The 25,512-nt window shown below is 47.1% G+C and overlaps 1 protein-coding gene across 8 annotated transcripts in view; it reads right to left on the bottom strand.

Annotated features, from left to right (window-relative positions):
• The window catches only part of PRRC2B (proline rich coiled-coil 2B), a 46,542-nt gene extending 23,350 nt beyond the window's left edge, over positions 1-23,192 (bottom strand). For 6 of the 8 annotated variants that reach the window (XR_005628744.1, XR_005628745.1, XR_005628746.1 and 3 more), the window contains exons 1-13: positions 23,006-23,160; positions 9,772-9,939; positions 8,688-8,865; positions 8,370-8,472; positions 7,379-7,451; positions 4,860-5,003; positions 3,983-4,224; positions 3,497-3,618; positions 2,900-3,042; positions 2,206-2,296; positions 1,609-1,801; positions 925-1,240; positions 103-299 (exon numbers count right to left, since the gene is read on the bottom strand). Coding sequence is in view for 5 of the 8 variants with exons in the window: in XM_039720003.1 (XP_039575937.1) it covers positions 103-299; positions 925-1,240; positions 1,609-1,801; positions 2,206-2,296; positions 2,900-3,042; positions 3,497-3,618; positions 3,983-4,224; positions 4,860-5,003; positions 7,379-7,451; positions 8,370-8,472; positions 8,688-8,865; positions 9,772-9,886 (1,917 nt within the window). In the remaining 3 variants the exon portion in view is untranslated. Of the gene's footprint in view, positions 1-102; positions 300-924; positions 1,241-1,608; positions 1,802-2,205; positions 2,297-2,899; positions 3,043-3,496; positions 3,619-3,982; positions 4,225-4,859; positions 5,004-7,378; positions 7,452-8,369; positions 8,473-8,687; positions 8,866-9,771; positions 9,940-23,005 lie in introns of all 8 variants that reach the window. The other 2 variants (XM_039720005.1, XM_039720006.1) reach the window with 2 other exon arrangements.
• Between the last annotated feature and the right edge of the window lie 2,320 nt (positions 23,193-25,512).

Here is a 25,512-nt window from a genome sequence, read left to right as displayed (position 1 = left end):
AACCCCATTTATTTCCTCCCAGCCCAAAGACTGAGGGTGTTGAGAAGTGAGCAAACACAATGGTTCACTGGGAGTTCAGGAAATGGGTTGTGAGCCATTTACCTGCTGCTGTTGCTGCTGCTGCTGCCTCTGGAATCGTGGGGGAAGAGACTTCTGGTATTTGTTGAATTCTTGTGCTGGCGAGGGAGCTTCTCTGAGCTCCTCCTCACTGCTGCTTTGGGCTGCTGCTGCTGCTGGAGCAGGACTCTCCTCTTCCAGATAGCCAACAGAGGCATCCTGCGTGTGAAACTCAGGGGTTGCTGCAGAGAAGAAAACAAGCCCTCAGGAGCCTGCTCATGGCCGAGTTGGGAGTGCACCATCACCACACAACATACACAGCTGTGGGCATGTCCTGACTGTAATACATGGCTGAACCTTACTACAGTCAAATACAGCATATCCTTTACCTAAACAGCCCTACAGAGGGTTTTGTCTATCTTATTTTAATGATAAATTCTGATATTTTCCTTTGCTATCAGCCTTCTGCTTAAGCACTGTGGAGAAAGTCCTTTTCCCCATCAGTCCTTAAAGCTGGCAGCTCTTACCGGTTTTCTGATCTATGGCCACGAGCACTTAATATTATCATCCAATCATGAGAAGCCCACAAGGCCCATTCTAACAAGCCCTCTGCTAGCACAGCTCACTGAGCACAGATAAAGGCAACTGAAGAAGTTTGCATTTGTTTTAATAGCTTTTTTTTATTTAACCAACCTTTGTCAACAATGCACAATACTCTGCAGAATACAAGCAGCAGCTGATCCCTCAAGGGCAGCTGAAGGACCCTCTGAACACTCCCTCCCAGGAATTCCCCCACTCCAGCTAAAAGATCAGCACAATAGCAAAAAAAGCAATTTTTACAGGGTGAGGCAGGCAGTGCTTCTGTACCTTTACGGAAAGCAGGGCCATTCTCTTGTGCAGTGTTTTTCTCTGTGCTGGCAGGTCGCACATCTTCATTCTCTGTGTGTTTCTGTGTCTCCCCACTCTTCTGAGCCAGTTTGCATTTCTGATCAAGTTGCTTGAGCTTTGCAGCACAGGCTGCCAGGCGCTCCTCCCTGGCTCGCCGCTCCTCCTCCTCCCGTCGCCTCCTGGCTCTCTCGACAGCCTCAGAGATCTCAGAGTGCACAAACTTCTGTCTCACAGGCACCTTTTCTTCTTTATCCTCGAGGGACTGCTGTCTGAGAACACTTCCCATTGCAGGTTTCTGCCAGAGAAAAAACATTCCTCCATAAGCATGACCCAACTAGTTCCTCTATCTTGAGATCTGCATCCCATGGTGACAATATCCCCTTCTGACTCCCTCCCCTCTATCCTCAAACACAAATTCCCCAGTTACTGGAAAGTGTTATTGATATTTGGTTCAGTAACTTCATTTTCTCACTGACAAGCCCACTGTTCTGGACCAGCTTCAATTTCTTTTCCCTAGTGGAAGTTATGCAGATAGATTTCTCTCCAGGTGGATATAAACTAAGAATAGAGAAATTCATCAGCATCCCATTTCCAATAAAATGTCAAACTGGCCTCTTAGGGACAGTGATGGGCTTCCAGCTCACCCTCATGAGTTCAACCTACCTGGTATTCTGAGGCAGAGCTCCAGCCATTCAGCTTCCTTGGAGGCTGCTGGGAATCCTGTGCTTTCCGGACTGGCCGGGACAAGCCAACTGAATCATTCCAGTTCTTTCCTTCCTCCAAGGTGTGCTTGGCATCTGCACTGTCTGCAGAGCTCAGGGACAACTGTCGCTGCCTTCTGGGATCCCAGCTGTTCCTGTCACATAAACAGCTTTATTATTGCATTTGATACTTGCTTCAAAAAGCACTTGGAGCCTAATGAAGTGGCAAAGGCAGCTGACTCTAATAAAAAGGAAAGATCACAAAAAAACAGCAGAACAGTGATGTGCTTCTCTTAAGGTGCACAAGGATCAACTCCACTATTGTGCAGCAGGATAAAGGTGAGAAAAGAGGAGGAAAAAAGCCTGGCAAACTGGCAGTCAGCTGCTAGACCTACACATATCCTTGAAGACCATTCAAACAATGCCCAGTAAAATCAATGAAGTCACAGTAACAAATCAGAGGGATCAACACTCCACATTTACAACAAGTTTTTTAAGATCCTGGTATTGCTCACTTTTACTAAAGGTAAACTTAGGTGCAAACACAGTGACTTCTTACCACTTCTGTCGTCCATCTTTAAGAGTTTCTTCCTCTTCTTCATCTTCACTAAACTTTAGTTTCTCAGAATAATCCACTTCATCATGAATGCCTACAAAGGCAGCAAGGGATAACAGATTTTGAGAGCAGAGAAATAGGTCTGAGATCTCTTGTCCTGAGATAAAGGTTATGCCCCCGTTTAGCACTAAATTACAGGACACGCAGGCTTGGCATGAACTACTCACAAAGCCAAATGTCCAGCACTGGTCCTGGAAATCACAGAATAGCTTGGGTTGGAAGGGACCTTTAATGTCATCTACCAACCTCCCTCAGTGAGCAGGGACAACTTCAGCTAGATCAGGCAAGAAATTATGTGAGCAGTGTGGACACACACTAGTGAACAGCTGGACTGCTCCCAGGGGAGGAGCAGCAAACAGCCTGGGTGGGAGTGGGGGCTGCAAATGAGCAGGCAGCCCCCAAGCCAGACTGTGTGCAATTGAATACTGAATGCCACAACTGTAAAGGTAGGACTAACCCTCTTTCCCAGCACCCACAGTACTATCCCTCCTGCTGTGCTTGGTGTTTTCAGATTTTAAGGAGTCTTCAGATCCAGTTCCTTGAGCACAATGTGATGGAAGGATCAGAAGGATCCATTGTGTCATCATTTACACCAATTTCACAACTACACAAAGCTAGAGCATTGAAGGCACTTCACCTGCCCATCCATCATCTGCATCGTTGTCCAGCTCATCCAGCCCCTTCAGGTTCTCTGCATTGATGATGGTGGGCCGAGGCACTCGCTCCAGCTGCTGCCGAACTGGGCGTGCTGGGCGAGACAGGCTGAGCCTGTTCTCTTTTCTGCAGGAAAACACAGAATGGGTCAGAAACAGCAAAAAGAAAATCAAAGAATGCAGAGCTGAGCTTGTAACACCACATCAGTCCTTTTCTACTACACGCTTATATACAATATATTCAAGTTTCTCTCCCTGTCCAGTAGTTTCTTCCCCTTGTCTACCTGGTACCCACTTCCTACAACTTACAGATCAGAGCTGCAACCCCTCCAGTCTAGGATCACACCCCAAATTCCATGTCTCCCTGCTCTTCAGACACACAATGCCCATAATCTTGCAACATTTCAGCTGCTGTTGTAGATGGAGAAAAGCACTGCTGCTTTGGGTAAAAACAGGGTTCACCTTTGGTGCCTGCAGCTTCACACATGCAGCTTGATCCCTGCCCCAAATTCTTGCCTAGTTTAAGGTTCATGTCACACCCTAAACCTGCCTCTCAAGTAGGAAAGTGATGGCAGCCTTACCCATCCTGGTCATTCATCTGGAATTGTCTGAAAGGTACCCGGGGCTCAAGCCGAAGCTGAGGAACGGGGAAAGACCCTCGGTCCAGCGACGCAGGGGTCTCAGACGGCTGCTGTGGACACATCTGGAACGAGGCAAAGCACAACAGCCTGGTTTTTCTCCTTGCCACAGGAAGGTTTACCCAGATTAGGTTACAACACGTGCATGGTAGCTGCACCCACACAAAGGGGAAACAAACATTTCACATCTGGCTGCCCAACAGGCCACGTGCTAATGGCTCCTTCTCCAGCTCCAGAGGGAAAGAGACAACTTCTCTTTACACTGAGCAAGGCTGTGCTACACAAACTAAAAACATGTCAAGAGAAGGATCCCTGAGCAAACCCTAGCAGCCAACTGAGAGTCCAGAAAACACATCCCACCTGCCTTCAACTCCCCCTTTATCTCAATAACGAAGGTCACCACAGAGACACGCAGAAAGGGTCACTCACAAAAGCAGGTAGCATGTCATGGTAGGTGGGTGGCTGGTAGACGTTGCCCATGAACTGCGAGGCCCCTTTGCGGGCGGGCTGAGCTGGGCGCAGAGACGGCTCCTTGGCATCGCTGGCGCTCGCTGAGGAGGGGGCCCCGTCTCCAGTGCTGGAGGTTTTGCTGCCCAGCTCAGCAGGGGAGGCGGTCAGAGATGTGGCAGAGGTGACGTTCCTCCCACCGCCCTCCCTCCAACTGGTGACATCTGGAAAGGAGGTCATAATTATGTTAATATTTGTAAATGCAGGCAGCCACTCTGCCAGAAAGTCTCGAAACCTCAAGTACTCTGGTCAAGACCTAATTACCCTAAGGTTGTAGAAAAATATCAAGGACCAAGAAGAATTTCCAACTGTGTTTATTTTCTTAAGAGAGGAGCAGCATCAGCTGTTACTACTAAGTAATTGCTGCACCAGTGGTGTCCTTATTTGCCAATAAACCTGAACTCCTACCAGAGTGCTCCCCATCTCCACAGTCCTTACCCTGAAGAATTAAGGCCAATTAGATGCAGAAACAGTGAAAGAGAAGCCACATTACACCACACACTGATTTCACTGTGGCTCCCCCAGCCTGGGAAGGGGCCTGCTTTGCAACATCACACAGCAATTTTTATAAAACAGTGTAGTAGATGACAGTCCATACTTGGCTGTCTGGACCACAGAACATCAGCACTGCATGCCAATCTGTGATATCTGCTAAGCAGCCAGACACGTGTAAGCTCATAAAAAGATAAAAGGAAATGCAAGGATGAAGTTCAGGGGGTGAACTGGCACCCTCTGCCCACAACAGGGTCAGTGGGGTTATGGGCTGGGATAAGGCAGACAGACAAAACCCTGCACTCACTCTGGGGGCGGAGGCTTGGTCCTGGCCCATACGACGGATCTAAGGCGCCCTTTTCTTTGCCAACCTTGTCCTGCTCTCCAGCTGCTTTCAGCGTCGGAAATTCCTCGGGAGAGAAGGATAACAGTCGGCTTGAGGCCCTTGAACCTGTCAGACAAATAAGTGTGGGACTCAGAGAAGATCTTTCCACTGCTTCAACTCCCTTATGAGATCAGCCTGGAAATGTGTTTCCTGGGAATCTGGGCCTCTGGCACATTTAAACCCAAATTACTATCGTACCAGCACCTCACTTCACATCCCCAACACTCTCAGACATTGTCACCAACACAACAACACATGTCCTCACCCAGCACTCCCACACTCAGGATCTTCATTTAAAGTCTCACATTCAATGAAGTCAGTGAACTTTCTCAGCTTCCAATTATTTTTGTGAAGTACAGAATTCAGACAGAGGCAGAGACATAAATTCTGCAAGATCACTCATAAATGATACCCTGCTATCAAGTGTTTGACATCTCTATTCAGACTCGTTTTGCTCAGACCTCACTCTGCCAGGGAAGTCTATTGTTAAAATTTCTGTCGATGTATCAGTGAAACACCACAGGTAAGGACAGATGTGCTGTGCTCTCCTCCCTGCTGCAGCATTTTCATGATGCAGATCACCAGACAGACCAGGCCAGGCTCATTTCTAGTCACTGGCAAATTGTCTTGCTGAGTCATCAGTCACTCCAGAACAACAGTTCTCTGTCAATTCTAAAGATCTGCCAGTGACTGGAACACGAAACACAGCAATTCTCCTAAATCTGTTGGCAAGATAACACTGAATAAAAGGAAATTACAAGCATTATTGTACTATTACACATTAAAAGAATTGCATTTTGGGAATTGTTTCTTAGTGTTACTTGGCTAAAGCTCTCTTAAAATGGCATTTCAGAATTACATTAGGAGTATCAGCCATGAGTACTGCAGACTTGACAAGAGTCTCATCTATCTTTCTCCTCCCTTGCCCTGAAGAATCAAGACAGACTGGCTTAAGTAATTTCAATTTTTTCCCAGTTTTCTGGAACTTGCACACTGCACAAGACCTCCCATGTGAAATTTGCAGGGAAGACTCTGCAACAGCTGCACGAAACACCTTAAATTTTAGACAGATGAAAAAAGAGATTTTAGAGCTCTAAGACTTAAAAAGAGCAAAAAGCAAGAGATTCTCCTGTTTGTCTGTAATACCTGAATTGCTAAGAAGGAAAAGCAATTGTTCAGTGCCACTAGAAAAGAGGTGCAAGCATGGGATGGCCTAAGAAATCCTTTCAGACAGATTTCTGATGCTTCTGTGATTCAATTACCTTCTAATTAAGCTGCTCTTAGCCACATAGGCAACTGTTTTCTTGGGTTGAGAACTCTATATTGTTAAGTGTGACCTAGAATGAGTTTTCAAAAAATCCTTTAAGAACATTGTTAGATGATCAGATTTCAAAATGACTGTACAGGAGGTGTACACAGAAAGAGTCAAAAAAGTACCAATTAACCAAACAAGACAGTCTTTGCACTGGCCACCAGTCTCAGACAATACAAGTTTCTGCTTTAACATTTAGCCTTTGAGAAACACCCTCTCATTAAGGGCCTCATTTAATTTAGGATAAATTTGTCCCCTCTGTTTCTACAATCAGCAGCTGTCTCATTTCTTTTAAATATCTCTGCAATTTCACTTGACAACTGAATGGTCCCAGGTCTGTTCACATTAGACCAGTGGAACTGAGCTGTTATTCTCACTATGGTTTTAATGGCACTACTCAGTGCAGCTGGAAACCACCTCCTGCGTGGAAATGGATGCATCTGAACACAACTAAACTCCCAACTCACGTTAACACTGCTTCAGGATTCTCAGTCAAGCAGAAGCCATTAGCAGCACAGTTACTGAGGGAGACTTAATAGCAAGGCCTCAGCCAATGTGTAGGCGAGTGCACCCTGCAGCAGCTCCACCGCCACTTCCACCCACTGCCACTGCAATTCCCCTGGCTCACAGATACAGGAGCATTCCAGCCTCACTTCTGACTACCCAGTTAGGTGAAGATCCCCTTGCTACTGCCCATGGGGATACCGAGATTTCCCCTCTCCAATGTCCCTTTCTTCTCTTCTAAACCAATCTCCCCCCTATTTCACAGTGTTTATTGCACCTTTGTTACACACTGCTCTGGGCTGACTGAAGATGCTTATGATGGGGGAAAATGTATCCTTTCTCCTTCAGAGAGACTTCCCTCCCAGAAGTCCCTGCTGCATCCCAAGAGCATGACTTGCTCTGGTTCAATGTGGCCCTGAGACATATTCTGCTCAAGCCATGTCTTGCACTGGCAGCCCTGAACTGATTCAGCTGCATCATTCCAGCCAACACAGCACACAGACTGAAACAGGACTCAGAAGGTCTCACTCCCATTCTGCACCAGGCTGACAGGGAGGGCAGGAAGAAATGGAGCCCATCCCATCTCATGCCTGTCTGGGAAAATCAGGCTGTTTATCATACTCACCACCTTCTTGTCCTGCTGGCTTTCCATTCAGCTGTGCCCATGACTTTGGTCCACCTGGCACTGAATTTGTACTCTGAAAACAAAACAAAGCAAAAAGAAACCCCAACATGGATCAGTTAAGATTCATGACTGTTTCTCATTTCCTGGCTGGCACCTGCTATGGTTCAGGCCTGCAGATCACCCAGATACCACAGCTTCAAGCTGGGACTAGAGTCAGCTGTTCCCCACTCCAGCACATTACAATGCTACAGTAAAAATCCTCTGCTCTGCTCTAATGTCTCCTCTGCCCATTTTCACCAACTATTTCCTCAACTTGTACTCCCATCAAGCTTTCCTTGTGTTCCGCTGCATTTTCCCAAATGATCTCCTTAATCTTCCAGATTTGTTCCATGCTATACCTCAGCTTGAAGGCTACCCTACTTTCTCATGCATTAACCACTCTTCTCTTCAAAACATAACTTCTGTCCTGATTTCCCTGAAGCTCAAGGGCTAGGAATTCTTTTAAAACCAGAAGTGTGAAATCTACAACACATAGGGGGTCAGGTCCTTGCACTCTCTGGGACACCTTCTTAGTTGCCAGTAGCTTTTTCAGGTCCTACCACTGGCTACTTCTCCCACATGACCAGATCTCTTCCTATCAAGTCTCATCAGACTGGGAGCAAGAGCTGGATCTGCTGTCACCAAGCAATGTCTGAATTACAACCGAAACTTAGAAGTGCTAACCAGCCATCCCACATTCCAGCCATTTTTTCCTAGACTGCCACTAGACTCTACTGCACACATCTGAGAAATATAGTTCTGTGTATTTTACTTCTGTAACTGCAGCACAACCTCCTGGTGCACAGCAGCTTGAACTCAAGAGAGTCACTTCCACAATAACTGATTATACAGGAGCTTTTTCTTAAGTGCAAGGCAACACAGGCAATTAAAGTCCTCAGGCTGCCTGGGGAGAGGGGAAACAGGGTGGCAGTCAGAGACTGCTGGCACCTACCTCCTGACTGATTGACTGTGTCGGCTTCTGTAAATTGGAGACAGATTTCTGCAAACCCTGCTGCGGCAGCGACTCCTGCAGCTGTGCAGCCGTCGCACTGGAACTGAGCAGAGACAGCAGAGGTGAGACCAAAGGGAAGGAAGGCAGGAAAACAACCCCTGGCAATATGGCAGTTGCTAAAAGATGGAGCCAAAACAATGGCTCTACGATGGCGTGGACAACAGAGAACTGAACTCTGTAAGGTCTGACACCAAGCACAGCAGTGCACAACCACTGCTGCTTGCCTGACAGAACTCACCACAGATTCACTCTACCCACCTCTTTTGGTCTGGCTGATCCTGCTTGTTTGCCCATCCTGTACCGTCCTTGGGTACTATAATGATGTTGGGGTCGTTTCCTTTGTTCTCAGACTTCAAGCTAGGCAAATTTGCAGGAGGTGGCATGCGCCGGGCAGCAGCAACTTTCCCAAGACTCTGTAAGCCATGTCTAGGAATAACTGGTGAGAAAGGAACAGCAGCAGGTCAGAGGGCTGTATCCTGCTAGATAAGTAACCTTAATTAGGAAGCTGTGGCTGGGCACAGCCCCAGCAGAAGTGCTGCTGCTATGTCAACACACAGGTTGTTTCCCACAGGACCACAGATGCAGCCGTCTGTTGTAGCAGCTGGCAAACAGCTCCTACAGTGGGAGGGAGAAAAATCCTTCTCCCCAACGAAGTGCTCACAGAGTCTTTTAGGAGGATTTGCACAGGTAGCTCTTTCCTTTCACCAAGGAGAAGCAGCAGCACCTTTTTACAGCTTGGGGAAATGGCCACCCAAGTCCATCTTTTAGCAGACAAACAGGTGATCTAACCTGGGAATCCTGAAGTCTCATTTTTCCAGCTCTACACACCAGACCACATTTATTAAGATTGTATTTTATTGTTTTCTACTCTCACACCAAATCCAGAGTCAGTCCAGGCAAGGTCATTTTTTTTAACCCACTATCTACTTTTGGTCATATTCCCATTGCAAAACCAACTCAGGGTCTTTCCCAGTGGCCTTCAGCCCTTGACTCTCACCTCACACAAGGTCTGACCAGCTTAAGGCACTTCAGTCAGCTCAAGTGCCCTGCCCTGGCACAGCCTAAGGCCGTGGCAAGGCCTCCACTCAAGTTTGCTACCTGCCCACTCTGCAGAAGACTAAACAAAAGGGCCAAGAGCCCCCATCTGTCCTGTGTAATTCCTCTATGTCTCCACAATAAAAAAGCCATGGATATTTTCCTCTAGATCTTAATGAAACACAGGCTTTGACACCTGCACCAACAGTGCCACCCAGCTGTGTCCCACAGAGTGAACAACCTGAACGAGCTCTGCAACAATACCACTAAAAGAGATCAAAAGGAGCCTTCTGGAGGTGTTTCTTACCTGTAGTTCTGATAGCTTCTATTGACTTTCCTTTATACTTATCAAACAGGCTGAGAGTCGAGTACTTGCTTTTCCCATCCTTTCCCTTGGTTATTTGCCCCAAACGATCGGACATTGCGATGAAATGTCATCTAGTAAGGAAATTTCTCTGCGCCGCTCCCGATCTGCCTTTTAATGGAAGAGAACCAGGAAAACCCCATCAAATGGATTGTTCAACCAGCAAAACACAGAACACACCCAACAGCAAGAACTGAAAATGCAAGTGAGCACACACACCACAATACAAGTTTTAACTTCCTCCTCTTTAGTCACAAGAAGCTTTTGGGCTTTAAGATTCACGAACTGAATGAAAAGAACTGCAGGGATACACTTCTCATTGCCTCTTTTTTTCTGCCACTCCAGTGCTGAAGGAAGTGAGAATACTCTTTAAGTATGAGAACGCAAGAGAGGGGGTCAACAAGTCCTTTCATCAAAGAGTAAGGCTGACAATAAACAGCTAAACACAAGGATTCCTTAACATAAATGCCAGAAAAGCACGGTATCATTGTATCTTATACCACATGGAATTTATCATTGCATTTCCCCTGAAGCACTGGGTTTGTAATGTTTAGGTTGTGGTTCCACACTGGCCACAGTTATACCAGCAATTAATGCTTTGACAGTATTACTGGAAGAGAACAGAACTATTTCTCCAAATCCCCTTTTCTCATCGGCTGGCCATGAAAGAGAGTTATGGAGTCAGAAAAAACCTGCTCAACTGTAACAGATTCAGATTCTTAAGCCTGTGAGTTCAGCTGTTCTACTATGAGTTCTCCAAACACATTACCAAAAAATTGTATTCCTCTGTTGCTGGCATCTTGAACTTAATTTTTAGCTTGAAATACACTTTCCATAATGGATGTGGTTTGTTAATTTTTCAATCTGATCTTTGCTGTAACACCCATCATGCAGGCAGTCTCCTTACTTTGACTTTTTGGCTCTTAGAGCCTGGGATAAAGTTGAAACATGCAGTGCTCACACTGTACATCAAACTTTTATGTCAGAAAAGACACTTTGCTTACTTTCAATGGACCTATCTTACATTTTTTTTAAAGCATCATTCTGTTCTAAATTTTCTCAAATCTAGGAGCTTCATGTAACCTTTTCTCACATAATTTAGATTTCCAGATTTCTTGTTGTAAAGCCTCTACTTCAAGCCCAAAACTGCTGGCAGTTTCATTTCACCATCTGTTAGGGTAAAATGAAACCATTCTAGGGTTTCAACTCTTGTGTTGGGAGTAACAAAACACTATATACATGTGCATGTGTATATATACACACATACACATATCTCTGATCTTCCCACACCTCACACTTTCTGAAACTCACCCAGCTGAAAGCCTCTTCCAACACAGACAGCAATCACTCTTTCTGAAACAAACTGTATCTGACCAAAGGCTACAATTCCCATCAGCAGTGCCTTACAAATACGATTTGCAGGTAAGAGGATTGGTCCATCACACATTATGTACAAATTAAAGCACAGACTGTGAACATGCTGGACAGAGCCAGGCTGGGAATGCAGTGCCAACTGCAACTGGCCCAGTAAAGCCCATGGGGCAGGTGTCTGACCAATAAGTCTGGCATTACACAGCATTTGTTCTTGCACTGCAGGATTTAAACCAGATCTGTCAGGAGCAAGAAGCCATGGACTGTGCTAGGTGTTTAGGGAGAGAAGGAAAAGTGTTTTCTGTCACTCAACAGCAGCATCCACAGGATGCTCAGGAAAAACACCGGGGTCCCCAAGAAGCCCCTCACAGCATTTCTGCTGGACCACCACATGGGGCTGCAGTATGAAGGTTTTGTGGAGGCAACAGGGCTGGCTGGCAGTCTTGAGGCACCTCTTCCTGCAGAGTAGCAAACAGATCTTTGGCTCCAGTCTGGTTCATCTTTGCTCAGATGTGCCAAAGAAAACAACAGCTCCTCCCTCACTTGCCCATTTGCACTGTATTTTATTAGTAGGACAGACATAAAAGAGAGGGAGAAAACACACTGATTAGCATACACTTGGCAGGAAAGCACAAGTTGGACTGAGAACAATGAGCTTTTTGAAGGGGCAGAGCTGTGGGGAGCCCCAGAGCAGAACAAAGAGCAGAGGGTGCTGTGCTGGCAAGAGCACAACCACCTGCCTTTACAGGTATATTGAGCCTTGCAGAGGGAGCCTGGCTCAGGGCCTATCCACACCATGTCAACCATGTACCAACCTCACAATAAAAGCAGTAAAATCTACTCTGAAGTTTAGAAAGCTCAAAGCAGACAAAATTAGAAGGTGTTTAAAAATAACCCAACAACAACAAACCACCTACCCAGATCAGATTCAGGAGTTACCTGGTTAACAGAAAAGCCATGAGTTCCTGAAAGTCAGTGTGCAAACAGCACACGGGGCAATACTGCCAAAGAGAAACCCTGACAACAGTTATGTAACCAGGTCTCAGTTGCCTCTTGATTACATTTTCTATCATTAAAAGGATACAGGAAGAATAAACAACCACTTCATCACAACAGAGAAGCTGGGGACATGTCAGGATAAAGCCCCTTGTGAAACGTTTTGGGACAGACAAAACTGCTGTCTGGATAAATGGAATTTACTTTCAACTCCTTCAATGCTCTGAAGACTCGAAGCACAGCTTTGTTTCTGTGACATGTGAGTGCTCCAAAGGGGAAAACGAGACCATGGAGAGGTGAAGCAATTTCCACAGTCACTGTGCAAAGAGGCTGCAGCAGCATGAGCTGGGTCAGAGCTGCTGGACTGGCAGGACCTTGCTGCCTTGCCCCTCCTGCAGATCCCAGCTACTCCAAGGGTGTTATCAGCCAGGGAGATCACTCAGCACCCAGTTCACCCACAGCACTTCAAAGAGGCCACAGAGCCTCCCAAGGCTGGCACAACACTGCACTATCTTCCCATCACACAGTTAAGCAGGGAATCCAGGTAGGGATCATAAAGGCTTTCTAGTTTTGAAGAGCAAAGTCATTTCTGATAAAAATCGTGGTTCATCTAGAACTGAACTGCCAGCCTGCATGCTCATTATTATCAGAGCTGGAACTAGAAGGCACATGCTGATGCTGACAAGTGAAAACTGACAGCCTTGGCAGAGCCTCTGACCTGTGCTCAGGGCTCCCGTGCCCGACAGCTGACCCTGAAGAAAGCAATATCCCCTGTTACAGAGAAATCATAAAAAAATCAATCACCAGCATTTCTGCAAGGTTTCTCTCTGGGTTTACAGAGGTCTGTGGGGGAAGGCTTGCTATCAGTTTCAGCATGGAGGATAGCTCTTCTCATTCTCCTGCTATATTCAGGGACAGCACCAGACAGCAAAACACTGAGTGTCTGAGCAATCACAAAACACTGCAGTATGACCAGTTCCATTAGAGATCCCAGGATACAAATAACTGCACTGAAGCACTTAGGCAGAGAGCTCCAGTGTTCAGGCATAGTCATGTTCACATCATACTACCCTGGATCCAATTTTTGAGTATTGACCCTGTCTAACTGCCTTTAAAGGGGTAAATTCTAATCCAGAAAGCAACAGTGACATTTTAATGTCTTTGAGACCTTAGACTTACAAGCATGCAGGTCTTGGAGCTACAGTCTGTCCTGCAAAAAACATGAAAACCTTGAGTTACTGGCACTGGTAACAACTGGAAACCCCTGAGCTGAAAACCCAGCCAAACAGAGGGACTCCTGACAAACAGGATTGTCTGCAAAGCTCTTTGCAAATCTATGTATGCAGGAGGCTGGGCTGCTGGTGTTTTATTCACAAGACTTCAATGGAGCTTGAGTATCTGGAAGTCAGCCAGCCTTAGCTGAGCAGGGCAAACAGATTTATGAAAGGTAACACACATACTAAAAAGAATCATTTCAGCTACTCACACACCACTGAGCTCTACACTGAGCACAGTCCTGACTACTGCAGATCTTCACTCCTTGCTCACTTCACAGCAGCAGTCACCAACACAAAAAGCAATGGAGATTAACAGGGAAAAGGTTTTTCTTCACAAGCCGGAAAATTTCTGATGTAATTTTATACAAATTGTTCAGAAATTCACAGGTTGGAAAAGGTAAACAGTACTTTCAGAAGAGAAAAGTGTCTGGAATTAGGTTAAACTGAAATACATTGTGGTTCCTAATGTTACCAGCAATGTGAAACCTTTTATAAAACACAGTATAGTTTTACAGGAGATTAATGATGTTCACTCTTCTTTAAATACACACACAGGTCAATTTTACTTCTATTTCCATGGCTGAACATTTATCTGTCAACACAGAGATACCACTACCTCTGGAACACGTCCCACCAAGAACCACCTATTTGTGAAACACTCACCACCTGCCTCAGCAATGAAAGACACCACTGGCTGCCCTTGGGAGGGCTCTGGTGAGACACTGCCATCACCTGCCCAGGACTTGCTGTCAGATGCACTTGTATCCTGCAGAAGCCCTGTTTGGGCCATGCAGGGACCATGGCCCAAGGAAGGGACCAGATGAGCACTCAGTTCCCAGCAGAGATTGCTTAGTAAGGCAGGGAGCAAGAGGAGAATATCAGCATCCAAGTACAAAGTCAATGGGATCAATGCAGAAGAGCTGTGCAGCAGGCAGAGGCTGTAGCAAGAGTCTAAGGCACAAAAAAAACCTTCTTGCTCTCATTCTACTGCATCACTTCTAGAGGGAGATGCCAAGATTTGCTGGTACACCTGAAAAAGGCCCTGCCAAGATCTGGATATAACACCAAACATAGTGCCAGAAAACTGCACCAAATCCTGCCAGACAGGGAGAAGCAAGTCAGGAGTCTGCAGTGCAGAGAAGAGATAACAAACCTCCATCACTGAGCTCCTGATTCACAAGAGGGACCCTCCTTGCTTAGCTCAATGGGCATATTTGGTGATACCAGTTCTTTTAATCCTGCACAATTCCAGCTTCTCTCCATCTCCCACAAACCTTGGCTCAGGAAATGGGAGCCCAGGATAGTATCTGCCATGATTTGTTGCAGAGGTATGCTGTTAGCCAAGCAATACTGCTGGAAGCTGTCTGCCAGAGGACTTGCCTGCTGTCCAGCCCCATCCTCAGACCTCAAAGTCAAGCCTCCCAGGATTTGAAACATGGAGCAGGAATATGAAGAGGAGAGGCAGAGTCTTCTGGACAGTAGATCTGTCATTAACTCCACATTGTGGAGCCCTACAGACAATGGTAAAACCTGACAAAAGGGAAGGGAGACAGAAAGGGCATGTCCTGTCTGATGACCTGACCTCATTTTCTCAGTTCTGCCTTCACCAAACTCACCTGCTGCCCCCTCTTCTGAATGGGCCAACAGGTTGGGAATCACAACTACTGTCAGTGACTCACTGCACATTCTACAGAAAACAAGTCTTTGCAATGTCAGGTTTGGCCTTAAAATACAGAAGCTTCACCTCTCTGCTAAACGGCTTTTCCAGTGCTGGGAAGGCAGGCAAGGCAAAGGCAGCCAGAGAGGCTGGAATTGTAACTTACTGTAAAACAGATAAAGCAGACTGGAGTCTGGAGAATAGCTCAATTGTATTTACACAAAAACATTAATGAGTCCTGTGGTCCTTTCTGTGAGAGCTGGACAGACAATACCACACCCTGGAAAGGAGCCCTGACCTCCAGTAATTGAGGATGCAGACAAAGAAATAGTTCATCCTGAGTATGCAAGACTATGGCACAGAGCAAAAAAAAAGCCCAGTCAGAAGGCTGGTCCACAGCCCACAGCAAGTACTTATGAGATCCTGGGCTCATGAAACTCCCCCTCTTTTTCAAGCAACAGGAAGACCCAAGGTGTGCAGATAATTCTTTCCTTGAAAGGAGTGTCTGTTTACAACAGCTCACCAAAGAAACAGCCAGTTTCACCCATCTGCCCCACCATGCTGTAGAGAAGGAACTGAACCCCTTGTGCCAGCTTGTCAGGAAGGTATAACCTTATCTCCCACCCAAGAGGAAGTGCTGCAGAGCTTTCATAACCTGCAGGGAAGCAGGAAGGTGTCTCATGTGGAACAACCTGGAGGCACCAGCTACCAACATTACACTTCTTAACCTCTCATCCGGGCCTGGAAAGGTGTCTCATGTGGAACAACCTGGAGGCACCAGCTACCAACATTACACTCCTTACCCTCTCATCCAGGCCTGGAAGATGTTAAAGAAGACAAGGCTCAGCATAAACTGAAGTAAAAGAGCTTATTTCTTTGCTGTTACATATTTCAGAGGCAAAACCCAGGGAGGACAAACAGCTCAGTTCAACAAGGATCACCTGTGGCCTCAACAGATCCAGATGCCTCTCTGGTACAAGAGGAAAGGGAAGCAACCTCGTGATCGCCACAAGCTGCCTCTGCCCAAGAAGGCTCACATTCAAGTGCAAACCCGTACCCTTAACAGTTGCACTTTTACTCTGACTCCCCTACAACCAAGGGTCAGAGTTGAAACACACGACCCCCAGCCTCCAACACAGATTCTGCCTTCCACTCTGCCCTCCTGGGATCTCAGTGTCCAGGGGGAACACACAGACACAACATCCTGTTTCCTCAACACCAAAACAGGGAGGCTGATCATGAGCAAGCAATTTAAATCCAAATACAAAAAAAAAAAATACCTGGCGTAATGCTCTGTTGGCAAAACTTGTTCAGAAAGCTCCTGGCAACATTCAGCTGAACTGTAAGGTAAATTGGGCATTTAGATACCTGAGCAACAATAATAGACTGTGAGTAGCTGGTGGGGATCTCCTGATGGGTAACAGGACTGGCACTATCAGTCCAAGTCAGAGGAACAGTGTGCTCAACTAAGACTGCAGACAGCAAGAAGTCCCAGATCTCTTCAGCCTGCTTCAGCCACCCAAACCTGTGCACCAAGACCCCAGAGAAAATGTCAAACGAGGAGGAAATGCACTGCAGCAGCCCCTGCCATGCCCAGAACACTCCCTTTCCAGTGCAAAAAGCTGTCCACTGGCACAGAAAGTGCACCCAATCCTGCCTACTGCTCCCGAGGAGCCTGCAAGGGCAGGACGCACCCACACAAGCACAAATTGTTCTCAGGCACTGCACAACACCTTAGGTCTGACAGGTGGAAGCAAAGACTCTTCCCTCACTACAAATAAACACCACTGCATGTAAAGGTTGTGAAAGTCCCTTAGTCCTGATACTTCTGCCTACACAGACTTTTAAAAGTCATCACAGCCATGACACCCATATAACCAGGTGAGACACAACAAGAGCAGCATAGCTGAAATACCTGTGCTGCCAGTAGCTTATCTTGGAGAGCACTACCCATCCAAGGCCACCACTGGCCACTGGAGAATGCTCCTCTGTCAAGCATTTCACAAATCCATCACCAAGACCCAAGCTCAGCAACTTAATCTCTCAGCAGTGAACATAAATTTTATTGCAAGCAAGCAGAGAGAAAAGCAGAAATGTCACAGCTCCAAGAGATGAAATCAGAGCAAAGCTGGCAGTCCTTTGGGTTAACAGTCCTTTTTTCAGGAACAGACACAGCTCTTTCCACACAAATACCATCAGCTGTTGAGTAAGCTGCTCTGTTTTCTCTGCAGTCTCAGGAAGGATCACACTGGAATAGGGATGTGGATGTTTACCCTCCGCCTGATGAGCCTCACAACAAAATCTGGACTTTGGCAACACCTCTCCACTCTTTCAGGTGGTCTGCTGACTTCAGAGCCTGAGCTCCCACTCAGGTTATGCACAGAAGGTTTTCTTTATGAAGAGAGAAAACCCAATGCTATTGATCAGCAGGCAGCAAATGTCAATCCCTCGATGCACAAGGAAGGGAGAGGTTCCTTTACATCCCTGCTGAGCAGATCCCTCCGGCCTTGTTCCTCCCCCAGGCACTGCTGGGAGCTCCCCTGGCAGGTACATGCTGCAGGGTACAAAGCTGCCCTGGCAAGAGCTGAATAGCTCTATCAGATTTCTCCCAATTCCCACAGGCATCAAGACTGATGCAGCTGGTTCAAGCCATTAATAAGATGACAATCCTGCAGTTCATAAACACTGCAGAGGCTGAAGCTTCCAAGGAAGTCTTCCTCCACGTTTCCCAATCTGAACAGCACTAGGGCAATGCAGCATTGCACAGCAACTCTCCTTACAGGAAGCCCATTCATGGAAGCCATTTGCACCACAAATGAGCGCCAAGGATGTTAAGAGAAACGTGATGGGAAAGGGACACAGGTACAAAGTGGTAAGAAAGCACCTAATATGTGTTGTGACTCAGGACTCTGAAGAAAGAAGCTTCAGACATCTTTAGGTTTTCCGGAGAGCCAAGCAACTCGGACTATGCCCAGGACATCTGGACTACTCCGAGCCAGACAGGAAGTGAAAACATTTCACAGATGCTTTCATTTACATAGATATTTGCAGTGCATAACTGACAAGGTGTGTAAGCGTCATCACTTCTATTTTCCAGATAGGAAAACGACACCGCAGAACTCTGTAGCTATGCTAAGTGGCAGAGCAAGAAATAGAGCCTTCATCTCCCACTTTCTGGGGCTGAACAGCACCCTCTGAATCACTCTGCCTGCCTGACGCTGTGGGGCCAGCAGCAGCATGAAGCCCTGCTCCAGAGAAGTTCTGGGAGGAGCAGGTCCTTGCATGCTGAGATGGGGAATGCTGCAAAACCTCCTAAATGAACAACCCCATACACTGCTTACACTACAACAGGATCACAGGCATCATTAGAGGCAACACTCAGCTCAGATGCAGAACATTAACACCATAATAACACTCAAGATCACATCAATCTGGTTCTGAATGACGGTTCTTGAAGCTTGGTTATTTCAATAAAAGATAAAACCATAGTTATTATTGTAGCCAAAGAAGGAGCACCTCTTGAACATGTCCCTACTCCCCTGCCTGCTTCACAGCCCACTCCCAACTCTGAACAAGATCACTCGAGGCTTTTGTGCAGCCTCCCAGCCCACATGCAGGTAGGAAGAGCTGAAGAACTCACCCAGCAGAAGAACTCTTCCAAAAAAATCACTATATTCCCACACATTAAGTGCCTGGGGGAGGGAAAGTCCCAGTGCAAGCTCTTCAAATCTGTCTCTATTCACTCCTTGGAATACCAGAGCTACAATTCCCATCTAAATGTCTCAATGGCTACCTGGGAAGGATTCCTCCACCAAAACTCTTCAGTTAGGCTGTTAACTGCAAAGACTCGGTAGTTTACTCCTCTTAGGTGCTACCCACCCCAACAGCTAATTGAAGCCTGGCAGACACCTGAGATACTACAGTCCAACAGAGTGGGCCTCTTGGCCAGATCCTAGAGGGTTAGCAAATCCTCTTCCCATTTTTCTTCACAGTCATTTTTCCCGTATTTCTTCACACCTGGCTCAGCTGCCCATTTCAAACATGGTCATTATCTCTTCCCTTTGACCCAAGGTATGACTTTTCATCAGTCCCCACAAATTAATACCTGCAGTCTCCTAAAGATGGAACAGTGAGCTCACCCCTCACTTCCACCCCTTCCAGCCTACTAACACTCTCCTGAAAATTTAAGCACTGGAATCAAACCACAGACATTGCATTTTGGCTGCAAGTTAAATAACCCCCCTGCAGAGCTGCATATACACCTTTTTACACCTTCTGTCCCCATACACCCCACAGCACAAGCAGATTCACAATCAACCAGCGCCACAGGCAATTACAGAACAACAAAGGACTACTAAAGCAGCCTCCAGTTCACTTCGGTTACTGTCCAAATGCTCCCAGATAAAAAAACATATCCGGATTAAACAGTTATACACATCAGTATCTGAATAGCCTTGCTCTGAAATAAACAGCTCAGAAGCTCCAACTGCTCTGTTACTTTTGCACAAGAAGCACACGTGCATGCAGGGAACATCTGAATTCTAGTACAACTTACTAGTAGAACATGAGCCCAAGCTATGCTTCAGTGAAGCTGGATATAATGCAATGTCCCCTTTTAGCCCCATTTTATCGTTTTGGGGGAAGAAAAAACACTTTTAACCAATCCAGATGTATGCAAAACCCACCTTCCGAGGGTGTTTTCCCTTTGGTAACCAAGCCTTAGAAAAGGCTGTTGTGTGATGGAGAGAGCTGCAGCCTCAGCCTTTACCTGTTCTCTGTGCTCTCACCTCCTTGTCTGGTACCTGACAGAACCACCATTCTATTTCTTCTGCTCCAAATGAAAAATTAGTGATACGGAGCTGTGAAATTATCGACCTATTAGGAGAATGAGTCAGTGACACACGAAAAACAAAACCCACTTAACAAGGCAGGATCAGCTTAGGAGCAAAGCCTGATACTGAGACAACAGCTCAGTGCCAAGTTGCAGAATAAATGAGGAACGTAGTAAAAAGAAACAGGGAACCAGAGAGGTCCAGCCCTTGGAATAAACCCTCTCCTAAAGTTACCATCCTGCATCACTAAGTTTCTCCTGCTCATACTGCTTTTATTCCTCCAACATGAAAATACACAGTTTAAAGTGAAAATGCCACAAGAGCAAAATCTCTTTGTAGACTACCATCATAAATGAAAAAAGAAAAAAAGGTTTACTATTATTTTCAACAACACACCTAGCCTGGCTTGCTCTTAAACACTTTCAATTACCCAGGTACGCACAATGAAGGCCTTGAGCAAGAAGCACTCTTGCACAGCAGGTAATTCTGACCTGGATCATCATCTCACACCTGCAGAGCACAGCTCGGGGTCCTCGTTCTCCTCAGCCACACCTCAGGTGTGACCCCAGCAGGACGAGGCCACACACGGGCACTGAGCGTGGTCTGTCCTGTGCCATGGCCCAGGCAGTCACACAAACACAGCCTCTAATGCCACCACTACCTTCAGGTTGCTCAAATAAATCAGCCTTTGAAGTCAGGCTTTATTAAAAGGCTTTATTAAGATGTCACTATAAAGGGAAATAACTTTAATACAAAATATTTAGGAATATTACTCACTTATTGAAATAAAAATACTTTTAAACCCTGCATATCCCCTCCAGCATCTTTATGGACTATTTGCTCACTTTCCCAGTTTCAGCCAGCTGGCTGAGCTGCCCTTTTAAGCTCTCATGCACACACAGAAAAAAGAAAAAGAGCTCAGAGTGCATCCAAAAAATGCACTGTGAGACCAAAGAAAAAATCTCCGAATTTAGAAAAAATAAGGCACCAAGGCACTATATAATGACAAATTTGGAAACCCATACCAAACACGTGGTTTAGTTTCTCTTTTTTTTAAGAAAGGTATCTGTCAAATCATGTAAAAATTTGTTTTCTTAACAGTGAAGACTGCTGAAAGCATCCTCAAATGTGTGATACCTAGTTTACTCAGCCATGCAGAAAAGCATACCAGACTAATGAACAAAAAAAAAAAAGAGTCAACTTGTACTCAAGGCACTCAACAAATTAAGCACAAAATCAAAATACAGCTAACAGCAGATGTACTCACACTGGCTGGCTAAAACAACAAAGCAGCAACTCCAAACAGTATCTGCAATTTTTCTGAGTATGACTTTTACCTAAACTTTTAAATTTTTACAAGAAAAAAATTATGGGAGATGTGTTGCTTATTGTAACTCCAAAATATTCTGCTAACTAGGAAAAACTTCTTAAGCCAGAGACCCAGAAGAAAGAGCATCACCCATGATGAGCCCACAAAGATCTCATGGACCACAGATGAGCTCCTGATAAAACCTAGGCTCATTTACAATGCTTCACTGGGACTGAAAAATGCATGTAAGTATTTAATATTTTCAGTCAGAAATCAGCCTGAAAACATCACTTTCCATCCTCTCTTTAAATTCCACTCTCAGAATATGGCCTTACTTTCCCTACCTCTTCCAGGTGACTTTACTCCCAGTCTCTGACTCAGAGCACTAGTTTTACTGAACATGGAAAAGGCAAGTACAAAAGTAATGTCCTGGCCAGTTTATATCTGATAAACCTACTCATCAGGAGTTGATTATCCAAACTTGGGCTCTCCAAGACAGGGAGCAGCTACGTATCCATCATGGAAGAGCCCATTCCAGTGGAGGCGTCAAGTGAATCTGTAAGACAAGGCTTAACAAAACCAAAACTTCCACTGTAAATCTGGATTCAGTCCTAGAAGGGGTGAGATGCCTTTCCCCCAAGAGATGATGCAGATATTGCAATGTGCTTACACTTTATACCTGTTCCTAGAAAGAAACAAAACTACTAAATCCCTAAACGTTTATGTTTATTGTACCATATCACCCCAAACACCAATAACATCAATATATGAACATTTATCTGATGAGTAGATACTCAATATGTATCACACCCTTTGCACATTCAGAACACAGAAACCAAACAAAACAACTTTCCTAACAAACCCCACAATTTCCAGCTCATTCAAACCCCTTACGGCAGCTTTGAATTTGGAGATTCGGGGAGGGTTGTGTAAAGAAAAAACCCTCTAAATTCACAACCAAGACACCTAAAACCACCCCCTGGAGAAGATGTTCAGCACGTGTCCCAGGACCCGCATTAGGGTTTCCCCAGCTTGCACCACAGCTGCTCCCACACAGAAATTAGAAACTCCTTCTTGAACAAAAAAAAAAAAACAAAAAAAAAAATTTAAAAAAAAAAGGCCCTAAAACATCTTTCCAAACCTACCAAACGAGCTCGCCCAGCGCACAAACTCCATCGTCGCTACCCCCGCCCCAGCCGCATTTCGGCCTCAGCGGCCCTTTTGTAGCTCCCGCACAATAACAAACCGGCCGAGCCTTCTGGATGCCACCCCCCCCTTGTTTTGCTGAGACACACACACACGGCGCGACAAAAATATCTTTGTGTCACACTCCAGACGACGAAAAAATAACAACCTGCCTTTGCGGCGGGGAGCCCCCCGCCCCGGCTGCGGCCGCCGGGGAGCGCAGCGGGGCGGGGGCGGCTCGGCCCGGGGGCCGGAGCCCGGACAAGGGGCCCCGAGCCCGGGCGGCCCCGCCAGCGCCACCGAGGATGGGCCCGGCCAGGCCCCGCGGCGGCCCCGTCCCCGCAGGGAGAAGGGGGGCGGCTCGCACAATAAACACCGGCGGCTACAGCAGCGAGAAACCCGGCTGAGTCTCCCCCCAACCCGCCCGGGGGACCCGCCCGAGCCGGGAGGCCGCGGGGTGCCGCAGCCGCTGGCTCCGGCTCCATTTTAGCGCTGCCTCGTCCCACCTTCCCTCTCCCTCCCCTTCCTCCTCCCCCCCGGCCCCACTCACCGCCCCGAATATCCGCGGCCGCCGCCGCCGCCGGCCCCCGATACCCACCTGTGGTGGTGGCGGGGAGCCGGGGGTGCCTGCGGAGCCGGGTGCGGAGGGGCGATGGGCGCGGGGCGCGGCGGATGGCGGCGGATTGCGCGGGGCGGCGGCGGCGGCTGCGGCCGATCCGGGCACTCGCTGCCTCCTCCTCCTCCCCCTCCTCCCGTGCCGGCCCCGCCGCGCAGCGCCGCCTGCAGGGCGCCGCCGGCAGCGCGGGGGCGGCGCTGAGGGGGAGCTCCCTCAGGGGGACAGGGAGCGGCTGGAGAGGCTCCTGTTGGCACACAGGGGATTTGGGGCTGAGCAGCTCTCTGGTGAGGAGACGCTGCGGGAGCTGGGCCGGGTCAGTCTGGAGAAGGGATCTCAGCAGTCCATGTCAGTGTCTCCCCGGTGCCAGACTCTCTTCAGTGGTGCCCGGTGACAGGATGAGGAGCAATGGCCATAAACTAAACCACAGAAAGTTTCCCCTCATAAAGAGAGGGGAAGTTCTTTATGAGTTTCCCCTCATAAAGAGAGAAAGTTTCCCCTCATAAGAGAGAATTTCTTTAGGTGGAGGGTGGCAGAGCTCTGGAACAGCTAGCCAGGGAGAGCATGGAGTTTCCCTCTCCAGAAACATTCCAAACCCACCTGAGCACATTCCTGTGTCACCTGCTCCAGGTGACCCTGCATTGATCTCCAGAGGTTCCTTCCAACCTCAGTTAATGTGTGATTCTGTGAGTTCCCCTCAGAGGGACACCGAGCTGCTGGTGTGTGTCCAGAGGATGGCAACAGGAGGATTGGGGGACTGGAGCATCCCTCTCATGAGGCAAGGGTTGTCATTGCAGGGTTCATTGCTACAACCACCCCAGCCTGAACCCTCTGTGCCAGGGACGATGTCTCCGAGGGGGTACTGGAAATTTTTCCCTCACATTTTTATGACCCCAGAGCCGTAGGGCAATGACAGGGACGTGGGGTGATGACAGGCCTATGAGGATTCCTGTCCAGCCTGAAAGGGACCAGAAAACACCACTGAGGGCTGCCTGCTGTTCCCCCATGGTTTCATGGGCAGCAGGTTCAAAGGCATCCTGGAGGAGCTGCCCCTTGGAAGGACATCAGTCCAGAAATATCTTTTAATTTGTTCTGTCATCAAGGATGATGGAAATGAATGCAGTAGAGCAAGGCAGTCACTCCTCTCACAAAACACTCTACAGAGCCATAAAATACCAACAGCCTCACCAGCAAACACAGTCCCTGCTTCAGACAAAAAGAGCTTCAGGTCAACACAACCTGAGCAGCAGCAGCAGCACTGGCAAGAAATTGGCACTAAAGAGAGTGTTGTAAAAGTTACTGCAAATTGCACTTCCTCTGCCCAGTGGATCTTTTATAGCTTTGGAGATGCGGTCTCCTTGCACCCAAGGACAGAGCAGCCTCTTGCTAATTCTCCTTCCCTGTCAGACACACAGGTGTCTGTCAGTGTGACATTTGGTGACAGAAGGCCAGACTGCAGGTACACACATGCATTTATTTCTTAGGGACTGTCCAGCAGTTCATAAAAATTGTGCACACACACACACACACATATATATATATATATATATTTTTTTTTTTTAACATATATGGGACAAGCCCCCACACACACACACACACATATATATATATATATATATATATTCTTTTTTTTTTTTTTTAAACATATATGGGCCAAGCACCTGGGCAATTGCTGGTCTCATGCAAATGCACTATTTAGCTTATTCATGGGTCACCAGTCATATGCTGTCACCCCATATGCCCTTGCCCATGAAGGGAAGGTGGCTTTAGAGGAATTTTGCAGCACATTTCCCAGAGCAGGCAATGCCTCAGGAGGAACAGTTCCCACCTCTCTCCATGTTACAGGAACAGCGTAAGGCCGAGCAGCCGGATCACTGCTCATGAGAGCTCTGTCTGATCTCAAACAGTCATCAAGAGTAATGCAGAGGGAAGAAATGCATGAACAGCTTTCTGGGCCATATGGGATGTTCCTACAGTTGATCTGCACTGCTATTGAAGTTGCCAGGCACTGAGCTACCAAGAGATGCACAGCACTGCTGAAAACCATCACCTGGTTGTGCTTTTCTGCATGTCGAAGTATTACAGCACTCCTGCCCCTTTGGTGTGTCATCCCTCTAGAAGATTTTTGCCTGTCCAGAGACAGAGGCCAATGCCCTCCACTTCTCTCCCTACAGGAGCCCAAACCCTCCTTCCCAACATTCCCAAACTCCTGCTCTCATCAGCTCACTGGCAGCTGGAGCATTAGTCTGGTCCACTTATTTTTTTCTTTCTCCATTGGTCAGACAAGTACACACACACAAAAACAGCTCCTCTAACCTGCTTCCTGCCCATGCAAACCCCAGTGTCCTCCACGGGAACAGCTACAGGTGCACAGGAAGCCACCCAAAGGGATCACCATTTCCCTTTGGGGGATGAGGAATGTGGGATCCCCTCACTTTCAGTGA

Source organism: Passer montanus, unplaced genomic scaffold, assembly GCF_014805655.1.
Source record: "Passer montanus isolate IOZ18808 unplaced genomic scaffold, ASM1480565v1 scaffold43, whole genome shotgun sequence".
NCBI classification, from domain to species: domain Eukaryota; kingdom Metazoa; phylum Chordata; class Aves; order Passeriformes; family Passeridae; genus Passer; species Passer montanus.
This window is presented reverse-complemented; position numbering and strand designations above follow the sequence as displayed.